We start from the raw sequence: 16,475 nt of genomic DNA on the forward strand, positions 1-16,475 counted from the left end.
CTGAGCAAGGGCTGCAAGGTTAGGCTGGAACCTTCTGGAATCCCTCCCCCCCTCACCCCCTGGCTGTGGCCTCCTGACAGGGTCTAGATTGATAGACAAGGCCCCAGGCTTGGCCAAAGGACCAGGTCCTCTCATAGAACAGCCTGGAAACAGAGCTTAGGCACCAGACACCGGTTTGATTTTTCAAGCCCACACCAATGTTTTTGTCACAGTCCTCCACTGCCCCCTACTGGTCATCCTGTTACTCACCCCAAAACCATCTGGAGGCCAGAAGCCCTGGGCCCTGCCCTCCAGCGGGGGTGGGGTAGAACCCCACGATCCTGATGCTTCCCCCGCAGTGCCTCACAACGCCACACAGTGTCCCCACAGTTCCCCAAACAGCACCCCACAGGGCTCCCCACAGAGCTCCACAGTACCCAGGCTTGTCACACCATGCTCCCCACAGTGCTCCGCAGTGCCCCCCAGTGCCATACCATGCCCCCGCAGAGCATGACCTACAACTTTTCACTGGTCACTTGGAGGCCACCACCTCCTGTGGGGTTCCCATCCTCCAGCCCCCCCGCTGGGGGAGCCACGCACGCTCCCCCCTGCCAACCTGAGAACAAACCACACCGAACGATGTGGAGCCGGTCCCCAGGGAGCCCCATCATCGGTGCCCTGAGACACGGAGTGAACAGCAGCCAGCAGCCAGACCACAGATGGCACAGGACCCTGCCTTGAGACCTTGCACCGGCAGCCCGGCAGCCCAACCCCAGCCTTAGCAGCAATGGGCCCAGGGGGTCAAGACTGGTCAAGACTCTCAAAACAACCACCCCCCTTCACTCAGGACCAGCCACAGAAAGCAAATGCTCCCCAATCATCCACATAGGATGCCCCCTTCCAGCTCCTGCGTCCTGCCTCCCTAGGCTCATGGCCCCCTTTGCTCCACTGTGACACTCTCGCTCTTGTCTACCTGCCCCGGAGTCTCCACCACACAGAGTGATGGCTGACCCTGCCACAGCCAGCTCTGCCCGTTCACACTGGGAGGCCTTCGTTCCCCTCCACAGCTCTGTCTGGGAATCAGCACTGCCGTCCTCGGGCTGGACAAGCGGGCAGCTGAGGGCATGTCTTCCCTGGAGTGGCCTTTGTGGCCGAGGTCCTTCCTGCTCACTCCAGTGGCCGAGGTCCTTCCTGCTCACTCCAGCATATTGTCAGAACCCACAGTCAGGACTGACGGGGTGGCAGCACCACATCGAGATCTGAACGGTGCCAGGACATTTCTCATTCGCATTGTCATTAGTCCAAGGGGTTTGTGTTCAGGGTGTCACCCAATGGGAGGGTTTGTCCACAGCCAGCCCCACGGGCCCAATCTGAAGGTAAAAGTGCCCACCTGCCAGGAGCACCAACATTCAACTGAAAGAATAATGCTTGGAGGAGACCAACAGGATCCTCTGTCTCCCAATACAAGTGCAGGAGAAGGAGGAACACTTTGCCCTTTGGGAAGATGGCCACGGCCGCTTGTAGACCCGTTCCATTGACCGGCCGCTGGTCCCGGGCCTGCTTGCCCCGCTCTGCATGCACGTGTTTGCGCCCTCCTCCCTGCTCTGAGGCTCCATGCCCTGCCCTCACTGTCAGCACGTCAACATTAACCCTCTGCCGGGTTTTAAAGTCACAACCCGGCTTCCAAGGAAAGTCTGTTACCGAATGTAAGCAAAGCTCAAAGGGCTCAGGGGACAAAGTGCAGGTGGGGCCCAGGGCCCAGGGCCCAGGGAGGCGTCCCATTCTGGACTCCAGGGGATGCCTTAGCTTTTGTGAGAGTCACCGACACGCTCACGCACACGTGCCGCACGCACGTGCAGCACCCCAGGCCCTGTGCTCCGGCACTTTGTGGGACCCCTGCCTCGGCTCTGTGCAGGAAACCCAGAAGGGGTCGGAGCGGGTGGGGTCTCTCCTTCGAGGCTGCTTCTCAGGCCCTGGAGGGTGGAGAATGGCACTGCCCTGCGCCACTCTTCCTGGGAGAGCCGCCTTCAGGTGACTCAGCTGCCGGCAGAGCTGCACTTTGGAGCCAGGTCTGCTCCAAGCGCTGATTTTTGGCTCAGGTCCCAGCCTCCTTGGCTCCTTTGGTCGCCCGTCAGTCCCACTCTCTCCACCATCCACAGGCTCCAGGACACAGTGGTCATCCTCCTGCTGAGGTCCACTCTCCTCCTGGGACCACCCCAGGAGGCCCTGGGCTCCTGGCTACAGGGTCTGTGCCCCAGAATGGGCTGGGGGCTGCTCCCCCAGGCACCCCCTCTGTTCCTGTAGACACAGACAGTGGTGGTGCTGCCCTGTGGGGCCCACCCGGGTGCCCAGGGCAGCAGCACATGCTAGAGTCCCTGATGGCAGTCATGATGCCACATGATGGGGGGGCTGACGGGTGAAGCTGAAGTGGGGGTGTGTCTGTTCTCTTTCCATACCCACTCCCACCCTCAGGACCCCCAGCACTCCAGGAACCCCTCCTAGGCAAGTCCGCCCAGCCTCTCTGAGCACCAACTTGGAGAGCTGCTGTGCCCAGGGCCACAAACAGTGCTTAACACAGAAATGCGTGCTCTCATAGCTCTGGAGCTAGAAGTATGAGATCAAGGCATCCCAGGGCCACGTTCCCTTCGCAGGCTCCAGGGGAGGGTCCTGCCCACCTTTTCCAGCTCCTGGGCTTGTGCGGCATCACTCCAGTCTCTGCCTCTGTCTTCAGATGGCCTCCCCCATGTGCCTGTTCCCTTCTGTGTCCCTTACAAGGATATTTGCCCACGGATTCCAGGCCACCCGGATAACCCAGGATGATCTCTTCATCTTCTGATCCTTAATCACATTTACAAAGAGCTTTTTTCCAAATTAGGCCCCATTCACAGGATCCAGGGGTTGGGGCGTGGGCATAACTACAAACCTCAAAACTGAAACGGAATTCAGGTCCAAACTCAGAAGAATGTGGCCCTCGGCAAGTGTTAGTGGACAGGGGCCTGGCCCTGAGCGGGTCTGCCGAGGGCCAGCTGTAGTGTGTGGGTGCTTGACTTCGTGTGGAGGGATTTCACAGCACAAGTCCAGGTGACTGCGAGGATATACTTATTAAAGCTGGGACAGTGAAACAAGGAAGGACTTAGGACATGAGAAGCAACAGGAGAGGCTAGTCCAGGGGGACAGAAGCGCTACAGTCTCTAGGCAACGAGATGCAACGAGGAACCCAGGCCTCGAGGGAGGGCTCAGGTGGCCAGGGTGGGGGGAGAGCATGGACCCTGAGGGAGGTGGCTACCAGGGAGGGAGCCTTGGTCCAGGTAAGCCGTCCAGGAGCACCTGGCTGGAGGAGGCATGTGACAGCTCCAAATGACCTCATGGAGGACCACGTTGGGGAGGCTGTTCATAGGGAGTCAGCTGGGGGTTCAGGACAGAGCAGAGCTGTGGCCATGGCCACCGAGGAGGCTGAGCTGAGACAGGCCCACCTGGGGGCCCCGGGGAGCCCACAGTTGCAACGATTGGACAGTTTATCTCAGTCAGCTCTTGCACAACTGGCACCACAGACAGGGAGGTCTAAACAACCAAAATTTATTGTCTCAGTCCTGGAGGTTGGAAGTCTGCCCAAATATTGGGTCAAGCATTTTTCTGGGTTTCTAGGAAGGCATTTTTTGGGGTGAGATTAACATTTAAATTGGTGGGTTTTAAAGAAAGCAGATTGTCCTCCCTAAGCTGGGTGGGTTTCATGCAATCAGTTGAAGGCCTCATGGAGCAGAAGGAATCCCGCCATTAGCTGGCTGTGGTCTAAACTGTCACTCTTCCCTGGATCTCTGGCCCACTGGCTACCCTGCAAATTTGGGATTCAGTCTCGTGAGTCAATTACTCTCTACGTGTACACACATCCTGTTGGGCCTGTTTCTCTGGGGCCCCAAAGACTGCACTTCCCACCTTCTCTCAAGTGTCTGCATCGAGCATCACCACTCTGGCATTGCTTTGAGGGAATTTTACACTGAGCGACAAACCAATTCATGCAGCACCCTCCCACCATGGGGGTGATGTCATGACCCAGACTGCTACCAGATAGGCTCTGGCTGCCTCATGCTCAGCAAGGGCCAAGGACCAGGTCTGCCCAGCTCTTGATGGGCTGAATGCCTTGTCCATTGCTCACTGGACAGTCACAGACGTGAATGGTATAATGATGTGGCATTGCTTTGCAAACTGTCCAAAATGAGGATGAGGTGGGCGGCAGCTCTACTACGGTGGGAGAAACATCGCATGCATGCATGCACACACATGTGTGCGCACACATGCACACTCCCTTTCCTGCAGCCAGGACGCAGCATGTCCAAAGGGACCATCATGACCAGTCTTGCCTTGTGTGTGGTGCACAGGCCCCTCCTTGGGCACAAAGCTGGGATCTCAGTACCTCCAAGGACAACTCTGAACAGTTCCAAGCAAAAAAACCACATTTGCTGCCTTCTGAGGGAGCAAGTACAGGCAACAGCCATCTTCCCCTTTCTGGGGACAAGCCACTCATGCTAAGACAGAACAAGGAAGGACCTGGAAGGCTGGTGAGGCTGGCGAGGCCCCCTGAGAGTGCCTAGCCCAGTCGCTTCTTCGGACAGGAGAGCTTGTCCGCACTCTGAGGTGTCTGGGAAAGGGCAGTGGCGGTTAAGGTGAGGCAGGGGCTGCAGGCCCAGCAGCCAGGACATGTGGTCTGTGCATTTTGCTGAGGCTGGCCCTGGGCACCAAGACAGCCGGTGCATGTCCAGGAAGGAGAGGGCCTGAGTGGGCAGGAGGACTTAGGGCCACCTCTTCCCCCATGCCTGGCTGGGTGGTTGAGGCTGCCGCTCTCTCTTTGTCCAGGGGGGAGAAACTCAGAAGTTTCTTTGAGGGAAGCAGTGTGAGCAGGGGCTGTACCAGGTCTGCAGCCCCCTTCCCAGAATCTACACACAGGAAGCCAGTCAGAAGCCCCCCTTTCCCCGAAGGACCAGCCCGGAAGGGGTCACACAGGGTATGATTTGAAACAGGAAGGTTCCCGGACAAAAATATCTCCTGTAAGAGGCCTGAACTTACACCTCGCAGAGAGCAATTTAGATGAAAAAGGACCTACTCCTGGGAGAGCCCTGCATGGCGAGAATTGATTTAATCAAACTGGCTTCCTCCCGGAAAACCAGAGATGGGGTTCTCCAGCAGGGGCAGGCAGGGTGGGGGCGGGATTTAGTTCCTTCTTGGTCATTCTCTCCTGTTTGCTTTTCTTTTTTTTTTTTGTATTTTTTGTATCGTGATAAAAATACATATATATAACATAAAACTCAGCATTTAAGCCGTTGTCAGTGTACAGTTAAGTGGCATTAAGCACAGTCACATCACTGTGCAGCCGTCACTTCCATCATCTCCAGAACTTTTTCATCTTCCCAAACTGAACCTCTGCCCCATTAAACACTAACTCCCATCCCCCTCCCCCTGCCCTTGGCACACACTCTTCTTCTTTTAATCTCTATGAATCTGACTCCTCTGGGGACCTTGTATGAGTAGAATCATTCAGTACTGATCTTTTTGTGATTGGCTTATTTCACTCAGCATAATATCATCAAGGGTCCCTCACACTGCAGCATATGTTAGAAAGCCCTTCCTTTTTAAGTCTGGGTAATATTCCATTGTATGGATGGACCACATCTTCTTTTTTAGAAAATATGTTTTATTGATTAGGCTATTACAGTTGTCTCAATTCCGCCCCCTCCCTTTGCTCCCCTCTGCCCAGCACCACCCTTCCCTCTAGCAATCCCTCCCTTAGTTCATGTCCATGGGTTGTGCATATAAGTTGTTCGGCTTCTCCATTTCCTACACTGTTCTCCCCAGTGTATTTTGTTCCTACCAATTATGCTTCTTAATCCCTGCACTTTCCCCCCATTCTCCCCTTTCCACCTTCCTGCCCATATCCCTCCAAATGATCTGCATATCTATGATTCTGTTCCCCTTCTGATTGTTTGCTTAGTTTGGTTTTTTTTTAGATTCAGTTGTTGACAGTTGTGAATTTATTGCCATTTTAATGTTCATAGTTTTGATCTTTTTAAAAATAAGTCCCTTTAACATTTCATGTAATAATGGCTTGGTGATGATGAACTCTTTTAGCTTTACCTTGTCTGGAAAGCACTTTATCTGCCCTTTCATTCTAAATGATAGCTTTGCTGGATAGAGTAATCTAGGTTGTAGGTTCTTGCTTTTCATCCCTTTGACTACGTCTTTCCAGTCCCTTCTTGCCTGAAAAGTTTCTTTTGAGAAATCAGCTGATAGTCTACGGGAACTCCTTTGTAGGTAACTCTCTGCTTTTTTCTTGCTGCTTTTAAGATTCTCTCTTTATCATTAAGCTTTGGCATTTTAATTATGATGTGTCTAGGTGTGATCCTCTTTGGGTCCAACTTGTTTGGGACTTTCTGTGCTTCCTGGGCTTGTATGTCTATTTCCTTCACCAAATTAGAGAAGTTTTCTTTCATTATTTTTTTCAAATAAGTTTTCAATTTCTTGCTCTTCCTCTTCTCCTTCTGGAACCCCTATGATCCAGATATTGGTATGTTTGGAGATGTCCCAGAGGCACTTTATACTATCCTTGTTTTTTTGAATTCTTATTTCTTATTTCTGTTCTGGTTGAAGTGTATTTCTTAAGTTCCAAATCATTGATTTAAATCCAAGCTTCCTCCCCTTCATTGCTGGTTTCCTGTAGATTTTTAAAAATTTCACTTAGTGTAACCTCATTTCTTCCTTGATGTTGGTTGCCACACTCAGTGAGTTCTTTGAGCATCCTGATCACTGGTGTTTTGAGCTCTGCATCTGATAGGGTGGTTATCTCCATTTTGCTTAGTTCTTTTTCTTGGGTTTTGTTCAGTTCTTTCATTTGGGCCATAGTTCTTTGTTTTCTCAATTTGGCAGCTTCCTTGTGTGTTTCTGTGTATTAGGTAGAGCTGCTTTGACTCCCTGTCTTAGTGGTGTGGCCTACTGTAGGAAAGGCATCTGTAAATTGTGTGGGGTGAGCCTTAGGTGATCACCAAGGTGAGGCAACTCGTTTCACTGCTTTGTGGTTCTGTGTCAGGTGGGGGGCGCAGCTCAGACAGTGGACAACTCTGCTTCCTGGCTTCTCTTCTGGAGGTTTGCCTGGCACTCGCCTTGTATGACTGGAGCCCTTCTAGCGCTTTCCCTGGTGCTGAATCCCAGAGGGGTGGGTTGGCATATGTTTTAAGTCCATGCAGGCCCTTCAAGTGGACTCTCCTAAAAATCTTGCAGTTTCTTCCACCACTCCAACCTCCACTGGTTTTTACAGCCAGAAGTTACAAGGATTTATCTTCCTGGCACTGGAACCCTGGGCTGTGTGGTCTGGCCTGGGGCTGGGATTACCTGCTCCCAAAGGATCCCTCCTGATCCTTATCCACCACATGTGAATGCGGGACCACCCATGCTGCTGCCTTCACCACCTCTCCATGCCACACTGTGTCTCCTTGCCTCTTGTCCTGTTTCCACGTCTCCACCCCTTCCACCCATCTGGATGAATGTGGCTTCTTTAAATCCTTGGTTGTTGCACTTCCACACAGCTCGATTTTCAGATGGCACTTGACGTTATTTGTTTTGAGGTCTAGTTGTAATTCTTTCTGTGGTTGTGTGAGGAAGTGAAGCACATTTACCTGCACCTCCATCTTGACCAGAAGTCCTGGACCCCATCCTCTTTATTCATTCTTCTGTTGATAGACTTTTGTGTTATTTCCACTTTTTTGGCTATTGTGAATAATGCTGCTAGGAACATGGGTGCACAAATGTCTCTTTATGACCCTGCTTTCAATTCCTTTGGGTAAACACCAAGGAATAGAATTGCTGAATCATATGGCAAATCTACATTTAATATTTTAGGAACCTCTTGTTTTCCACAGCGGCTGGGCCATTCTGCATTTCTATCATCAGTGTGCAACAGTTCTACTTTCTCCACACCCTTCTGACATTCGTTATTTTCTACTTTTTTTATGATAGTCATTGACACGAGGGGTAAAGCACTATCTTATTGTGGTTTTGGTTGCATTTCCCTAGTGATCAGTAATGGTGAGCATCTTTCCATGTGCTCATTGCCCATCTGTACATCTTCTTTGGAAAGACATCTATTTGAGAGCTACCCAGGACCCAGTAATCCCTCTTCTGGTGATCTACCCCACAAACTTGAAAGCATTTATTTGTAAAGATATATGCACCCTTATGCTCATCACAGCATTATTCAGGGTAGCCAAGGCATGGAAACAACCAGAGTGTCCTTTGACTGACAACTGGATAAAGAAACGATAGTGCATGTATACAAGGGAATACTACTGAGTCCTAAGAGAGGATGAAACACTGACATTTGCATCAACATGGATGCCTCTTGAGAGTACCATCCTATGTGAACTAAGTCAGATGGAAAAGGACAAGAACCAAATGATTTCACTTGTATGTAGGATATAAAACAGAGAGCAACCGATGAACAAACAGACTCAGATGCAGACAGCAGTCTGAAGGTTACTGGAGGGGAAGGGGGCTGGAGGAAGGGTGAAGAGAGTAAGGGGGGGTCAAACATAGTGACGAAGGAGATTGGCCTTTATGTGCTGAACAAGCAATGGAATGTACAGGTGATGGATCGTAGAACTGTGCGCCTGAAACTTATGTAATCTGATTAACCAGCATCACCTTAATAAATTTAATTTTTAAAAATGTCTATGCAAGTCCTTTGCCCATGTGTAATTGGTTTGGTTTGTTGTTAAGTTGTTATAGGAGCTCTTTATATATTCTGGATATTAATCTCTTGTCAGATGTGATTTGCAAATATTTTCTCCCATTCTGTGGGTATCTTTTCATAGTGTCCTTTGGCTTGCATTTTTTAAACCTATGCTTGCAGTTACCTTTTACTGCTCCCGACCCCACATATTGGTGTAGTGGCCAACATCCACAGACACAGGTGCAGAACCCCAGCCACAGCCCACGGGACAGAGGCCCGGGTGGAGGCTGTGAGGGCAGGACAGCCAGGGCCCCAGGCAGGCACCACCCTCAGGGCAGTGGGAGGGTTGTTTCAAGCATATCCCCCCTGGGGGCCTAGGCCTGCCATCACAGCCTCCCAGTGGGTTAAGTATGTTTGTGTGGCCACCTGAACCAGACGTTCTCATGCTTGTCACCTGTGTGAACTGACCTCTGTGGGGATGAGCAGCTAGGACTGGGGACCCCAGGAGCCTCTGTATGCGGGGGTCTCTGCACAGAGGCTGGAGAGGCCAACCCCACTGTGCAGACCCCGACTCACACTCTTTGAGACTGAGCTGTGATTCCCTCTTTTGATGGTAACGCCTTCATGTAAAGAAAATTTTGATGTATAAAGGAAGCTGGTGCCTCAAAACCCATGACAACCTCCCAGGGGAAAAGAAGCCAAGCTGAATATCAGGAAGCAAAGAAGAGAAACGATGGCTGTGCTTTTGAGTGTTTTCTTTTTAAGCCAAGTTAGATATCACCAAGGCGAGAATTCTTCAGGATTAGAGTGACCAAACCCTGGGGCGTTCTGGACAGAAGCACTGCTCCCTGAGACCCAGAGGCGGCTTACAGATTAACACGCGCCATGCTCCATAAAATATTTAAGGGAAAGGAAACAGAGTCTGCCCAGCATGCAGGGGGCGGGGGGTCGACACCAGAGCCGTCTGTCGCCTCCACCTTGGGTGTTAGTCAGCCAAGAGGGAACTGGCACCAGCCTGGGTCCTGATGAAAAGCATCCCATTCAGCCTGGGAAATGGGGCTTGTCCTTAAAACGTTTTTAAAAAGATTATATTTATTTCTTTTTAGAGAGAGGGAAAAGGAGGGAGAAAGAGAAAGAGAGAAACATCAATGTGTGGTTGCCTCTCGTGCACCCCCAACTGGGGACCTGGCCTGCAACCCCGGCATGTGCCCCAGCTGGGAATCGAACCAGCGATCCTTTGATTCGCAGGCCGGCACACAATCCCCTGAGCCACACTAGCCAGGACTGATTTGTTGTACCACTTATTTATGCATTAATTGGTTGATTCCTGTATGTGCCCTGATGGGGGATTGAACCTGCAACCTTGGTATATTGGGCCAATGCTCTAACCAACTAAGCTACCTGGCCAGGGATCCCTGAAACTTTTTTAAGCAGAAACCGAAGACCAACACCATGAATGATAGTGATGACGGATGCACAAGGTCGTGTAACAAGCACAGATGCACTGTCTGGGCAGGGGTGGGAGGTAAGCTGTCTGGGAGAGCCTGTCACACAGGGTGACCTGAGGAGCCAGCTTACCCTCTGGCCCCTCACTCCACCCCATCTTCGTGTCTGCTCCACTCCCTCCCTCCTCCCAGGGCAGCTGCGGGCACCATGGGTGGAGCCTAACCAGACCCCTGGGCTCCTGTTCCCGCTGCCTAGATGGATAGGCTGTCTCATCCTCGGTCCTCTCGTTCCAATGCCTTTGTCCTCCTGAGGTCCCTCTCAGCCCTGGAGGATGTTTCCCTCCCAGACAGCCCCTGTGAAAGTGACAGGCCACTCCACTACCCTCCTCACATCCAGAATCTTCCACAGAGTCTGCTTCAGGTGCAGCCCGTCCCAGGCCACAGACACACAGAGGTGGCCTAGGGGAGTCTGGACCCTGGAGAGCCAAGCTGCCACCCGAGGTGTGGCCCTGGGGGGAGGTGCTTAGGGGAGAAGAAGGGGTGGGTGTGCAGGTGTTCCTTGGGCTGTCTCCTCCCACATGTGCTGGAGCTGGCTTTGACCCTCCCCAAATGTCATTGTCCTCAAGGTGGCCCCCTGTACAGGCTCTCCTTCCAGGCTGGATCCTGTCCCTGAACTCTGCTCTCAGGCAGAGGGGGGAACACGTCCATCTCATGTCCTGATTCTGGATTTGGAACCACTTCTCATGATCCCACCAAAGGGACTGCACTGGGGGTTCCAACCAGCACCGCTTTACCAGGGACGAAAGGAGAGCAATGGTTCAGCCTCACTCACCTGGAACCTTCCAGACATTTCCGGCTCCATGGCAACATGGCCAGGCCTTTCCTGTGAGACGAAAGGCTCTATGGTCCCCTCACACACTGCCTCTCCCCTCCTGCAGCCACGCCGGGGAGAGCGGTGGGGCAGGCAGTCACATCTGGAGCGCATCTCTCATTCCCTGTGGGCGGAGATGCACAGGCCGCTCCCGTCCCAGCACGGGATCAGGCTGCCCTTGGTGGGCTAACTCAACGTGGCACAGTGGCGTGCTGTTGTGGCCAGTGGGTGCTGTGGGCTCGAGGGGGGGCCCTCAGGAAATGCCGACTGAGCCAGGAGACACAGAGATGGGGACACGCAGCTGGGCTTCTGTCCTGTCCCCGAGAACAGAGGCCCCACCACGGCAGCCTCTCCCTGCACACGGGCACTCTCACTCCCGGGCAGCTTGTCTGAGAGCGAAGTTGAGGGACTACACTCTGCGAGTCCCACTCCAGGCTGGCTGCTGAAGGAGGCACCACAGCGACTCGGGCATGGCCTTCGGAGCCAGTGAGTGGAAAGGCTGGGTGTCCCCAAGGATAAGAAATTCCCCTCAGTCACCCCCCACACACCTGCACGTGAAAAGACAATTCCAGACCAGTGCCCACCATGCCCCACTTCCTGGCTGGGACCAAGAAGTGTCAATAAAGCCTGTTTCCTTTTTAAAACTCAGTTTACATTGTTTAAATGGAACACCAAATAATAGGGCTTTTATTTCCATATAGTGGGCGCAACACAAAATAATTTCACTGACCACTGGCTAGGACTCCCCCACCATGGAGCCCAAGGTCTGTGGGCAAACACTGGCCAGCTGGGTGGCGGGGCAGGTGGTGGCTCCAGGCTCAGCAGTCCCCACACCTGAGGACTGCGGTCGGGGAATGGCTGGGGTGGCCGGTCCCCACCTGGGTTCTTTAGTTCCCAAGGGTGGTGGTGGGGAGGGAGGGAGGGGGACCTGCCCCCTGGACAGCAGCCCACAAGAAGAGGTGAGTGTGTGTGTGGGGGAATTCTAGGGTTAGGCGGGTTCTCCTGGCCCCAACAGCCCCCTCTTTTGAGTGTCTCCTCAAGGACCGTGGTACAATGCCGTCCACGCCGGCACGAGGATGAAAATCTCAGCAGCCTGAGAGAGAGCAAAAAGGCGCATGGAGGCCTGAGCATGTCTCCTGGCACCAAACCCTCTCCCCAGGGATCAGTCCCGCATGCTAGGTGACAAGGGCCAGGGAGGCAGGGGGGCCCACAAGGAGGACGCAGCCAGAGGAAGACCTGAAGGGTCAGCGGACCCAGGCCCTTGTCCTTGCTTGGGGTGCTGGGAGCTGAGCCCTTCCGGCTGGATGAAGGGCCCCATGATTGGGCGGTGCCCCCTGGGAGTGCCATCTTTCAGCCCAGAGGCGAGGCCAAGGCCATGGAGGCCCCAGGTCCTGGGCGGAGAGCATGGGGGCTGGGCAAGCCCAGGCTGGGGTCAGTGCAGAGCCTGGACCACAGCCCTAGGGGCCCCTGGGGAGGGAGGATGGACCTAGCTCCACTCTCCCGAAGCACAGCTCATCTCACTGCCGCTGACGGCAGTCAGGAAGGGTTCACCTGGCAGGCTCCCAGGCGCGGTTCTTGTTCTCACCCACACTCAGCCTGAAATTTCCGCTGAGTTCTTCATCAAAGCCATTTCCCTCAGAACAGGCTGGAGGCCTGCCCGACCTCCAAGCAATCATTAGTTTCTTTGATTTACTCTAATCAATAATTGCAGAACTACCCGTTCAGAGGAAAACAAAAGGACCGTGTTACCGGGTGAGCAGGAGCAGGAGCAGGAGCAGGAGAAGACTTAGCCCCCAGCTAGAGAGTGCCTTGTGCTTGGGTCACAGCTGGTTTGAGGGGAGCAGTGGAGAGGGTTCCCCCTGCTCTGGGGTTGATACCACAAGGGCACAGCAGGTGCCAGGCACACCTCTCCTAGAGCCCAAGAGTTAGAGGGTGACAGGGAGGGCGCATGACCTGAGAACGAGCCACTGCCAAGGTAACAAGAGTCCTGTCCACGTACTCACACCTGATTTAGAACTCAGAGCAGAGTTGGATCAACACACACATCCCACGTCTGTGCCAAAGGCGCTGTCCTAGCGAGCGGGTGTCTGCAGCACACACACACGCACACGCCTATGGGCAAGCACACTTCACGCACATCCGAGCCACGGGAAGCTCGCTGCTCACGTGGGGAGGCACCACTCAGACGCCACTGCGATGCTGAGGAACTTCCCAGCACCTCAGCGAGAGGTCTTATTGAACAACCCTCTAGAAGCTCAGCCCCTCTCAGTCCTCACGCTTACAGCCACCCTCCCCCATCGAGTGCACATGCATGACATTGGCATGTACTGTTTCCCCAGGGTGGGGGACAGCCAGGAGACCCTTCTACCTGGAGAGCTGACTGGCTGGGACTACTGGGCATGGCAGAAGGTAGCTTGGACCAGCCTCAGCCCTGCCGCAGCCGAGGTCCTGTGGGCAAGCGAGAGCCCAAGGGCAGTCTGCCCCAGGAGAGGACTGGGGGAGGTCAAACCCTGGGGTCGGCCTCCCTTCCCAGGGCCGCAAACCCCCACAAATGGAGAGAGACTGCCGTGGAGGGGCAGGGCTCCAGCAGCCGTTCAGCTTCAGTCAAACCCTGCTCCTGTGCCTTGCTGGCCGAACCCAGGCTTTGCCTTGTCCTCCCAGGTCCCCGCCCTCCTGGCCCAGGGCTGTGGGCTGCCACGTGTGTGAGCAGTGAGTGGCCAGGAGGGACACTGTCTATGCATCCCCCGCATATAGGGACCGGGCAGGGGACACCAATGTGGGTGCCAACACCTCTCAATTCTTTCAAATCAGAGTTCTCAAGACAAGGTACACGAAGGTAGAGGTTAATTAAAGTGATTAAAGGCGGGTGGGGTCACCGAAGGAAACGGCACAAACCAGGCGGCTGATTAGAGGGCAGCACATGCTGTAAAAGCACAGCCCTGAACCGAGGCCTCACTGACCCTTGCAAGGGCTGCGACACCCAGACAGAAGGAACCCAGCAGGGCATTTCCTTCGTGGTCTGAGAGCCGCACCCCTACACAAACCCGGACAGTGAACCGGACAGACGCTCTGCGCTCCAGTCAGGGGGCCCAGAAGCTGTCCCCGGCCAATCCCCAAACACAATGCCTTAGCATCTCCCTCTAGGCCCCGCGACAGGACACACCGCCCGCCGGGATCCTGCTGCTGTCAAGTCTCCGAGGAGAGTGCTGTGGACGCACCGCACCGGCTCAGCCCAGCGCGGACCGTTGCCAAGGCCAGCGCTATAGCCGCTCTCCCACCCAGGCCACCGGCAACCCTCCGGACGCCCGCGCACCCCCGAGGGGGCGTCCGCGTCTGGCTGTACGTACCGTAGCGGCTCGGCTCACGGCCGTAGTTCAGAATGGGTAGCGCGTCCACCAAGAGCGGCTCCGGGGTAGTTGCAGGGTCTGGACTCTCCGCCCCGCCCACCGCGGGGGTCACCACGAAACGCTGGGACATACTGGCCTCGGGTCCCCGGGCGACGCCAGGGCTGCAGGACGTGAGCGGGGCTCGAACGGGGAGGGCAGGTGGGGGAGGGCGGGGCAGGGGCGGAGCAGAGGTGGGCAGGGAGGGGCGGGGCGGAGTGGGGGCGGGGCGGGGCGCGGCCTGCGGGGAGGAGGCGGTCGCCTGCACTCTCGGGGTCAGGGTCCCGGGAGTAGCCAGGAGCGTTGCCCGGGCGCGGGCACCGGGGAGGGGACGTCTTGGCAGATAGGGCGGATTTGGTTGCCGACCGTCGCTGGATCCCTTGTCCGCCGCTGGACACAGAATCCTTGATTCTGAAGCCAGTCCTGTTCCTTCGGAGTAGCACCACCTCGGGAGAAGCCAGTGCTGTTCCTTCGGAGTAGCACCACCTCAGGGGTCGCGCTGCCATGGGGCACCGGAGATCTCTGGTCTCCGACAGCTTCGCCCCCAGACCCAGGGCACTGGCCTGGGACCCCCTGACCACGCCCCGTGAGGGCGGGTACCAAGGATCCCGGAGAGATGGAAAGGGGAGGCAGCCAGTCCCTGGAGTCTGGGGGTTGGATGTCCAGGAAAGTGGAGGGCAGGAAGGGTGGAAGTGAAACTGGGTGTCAGGACGTATGGAAACCAATAAACGGGCCCCTCCTGGGGGAGAATAAGTCACTCAGTTTACGGGCTCCTACAACACATGCAGCGGGTTAATATCACCATCCCATTGTTGCCACTTTACATTTATTCACATAGCACTTTAAGACAGGAAACGTGGTTAGCACATTCACCCATTGAATGGATACTTATTAGTGACTAGCTATGCCAGGCCCTGTGGATGACATGAGGGGGCAGAAATCCCTGCGTCTTGAAGCATGCATTCTGGACTGGAGTCAGATAAGAGCTCTGATTAAGAAGCAAAGAAGAACATTTCTAGGAAGGCTAAAATTGTGAATGGGGTGTCTAAGAGGGACCCAGGGGGAGATGACATCTGAGCAATGACTTAAAGGAGGTCAGTGGTCAGTAGTGTATGGCTTCCATTCATTCACCTCATGGCCCATTATGGCTGCTTCTGGTCCAGCCATCTTATTTATATTCCAGTAGTGGAGAGAGAAACCAGGGAAAGGGAACTGAGCTATCCTCCCAAGAGCCCAACCCAGAAGTTGCACATAACATCATTGCTTGAACCATTAGCCACAACTTAGTCATATGACCACATCCGCCAGTGAGGAAGGCTGGGAAATGTTGCCCACTAATGTTTGGGGGCTCCATTAGTGAGGAAGAATGAGAGGTTAGAAATTAGGGGCACAACAAACACAGAAAAGATTCGTGATTCTGGAGGATGAGAACTCTGTTCTTGCACCCACCCTCTCATTATGTCCCTCCACCTTCATTCATCGGGAGGGAAGCGGACCAGGATCCAAGTTCTCACACCTGTAGGAACAGCTGGCCACACACCTCTCCTTCCTGCACAAACTTTTGGGCTCTTCCGGGTGCTCAGGAGCCCCTCTTGCCCCCTTCACAGATCTTAGACTGTGACAAATGGGAATGGCAGCACTGTCCTTTGGCCACCCATTCTTCGAGATTTTCTTAGCCATTCTTGAGCACTGATCATCACCCCAAAATGAACATTTGAATCATTTTGGAATGTTTCCCCCCAAATACATTTACATTTTGATTGAGTGGCATCCAATCTATATAAATAAATTAGCTGAGAACTGACACCTTTATGGTGCTGAATCCTTCATTCAGGTCCTGCAGGTCTTTTCATTAAGTTAATTCATACGTATTCACATTTTTTGTTACTCCTGTAATGAATCTTGCAGCTATGCTGATATGTAAGGACAAAACCATAAAACACCACTGGCTTTGTGTGTTTCTTTTGTAACCTGCCGTCTCACATAATTCAAATTGTGTTATTCAATTGCCTTTTCAAGTTCAACTTCTTAGGTTTTGCAAGGGAATCATTTTACCTATAAAGAATGATAGCTTTGTCTTTCTT

General features: G+C 53.9%; 1 protein-coding gene across 3 annotated transcripts in view; it reads right to left on the minus strand.

The window, feature by feature from the left end:
• SLC12A7 (solute carrier family 12 member 7) overlaps positions 1-14,538 on the minus strand; it is an 84,491-nt gene extending 69,953 nt beyond the window's left edge. For 2 of the 3 annotated variants that reach the window (XM_045847712.1, XM_045847711.1), the window contains exon 1: positions 14,356-14,538. In XM_045847712.1, the coding sequence (XP_045703668.1) occupies positions 14,356-14,485 (130 nt within the window). In that variant the 5' untranslated portion in view covers positions 14,486-14,538. The remainder of the gene's footprint in view (positions 1-14,355) is intronic. The other variant, XM_045847715.1, reaches the window with a different exon arrangement.
• Between the last annotated feature and the right edge of the window lie 1,937 nt (positions 14,539-16,475).

The sequence above is a fragment of the Phyllostomus hastatus genome, unplaced genomic scaffold (assembly GCF_019186645.2).
Source record: "Phyllostomus hastatus isolate PE091 unplaced genomic scaffold, TTU_PhHast_1.1 phas_contig_58, whole genome shotgun sequence".
Classification (NCBI taxonomy): Eukaryota; Metazoa; Chordata; class Mammalia; order Chiroptera; family Phyllostomidae; genus Phyllostomus; species Phyllostomus hastatus.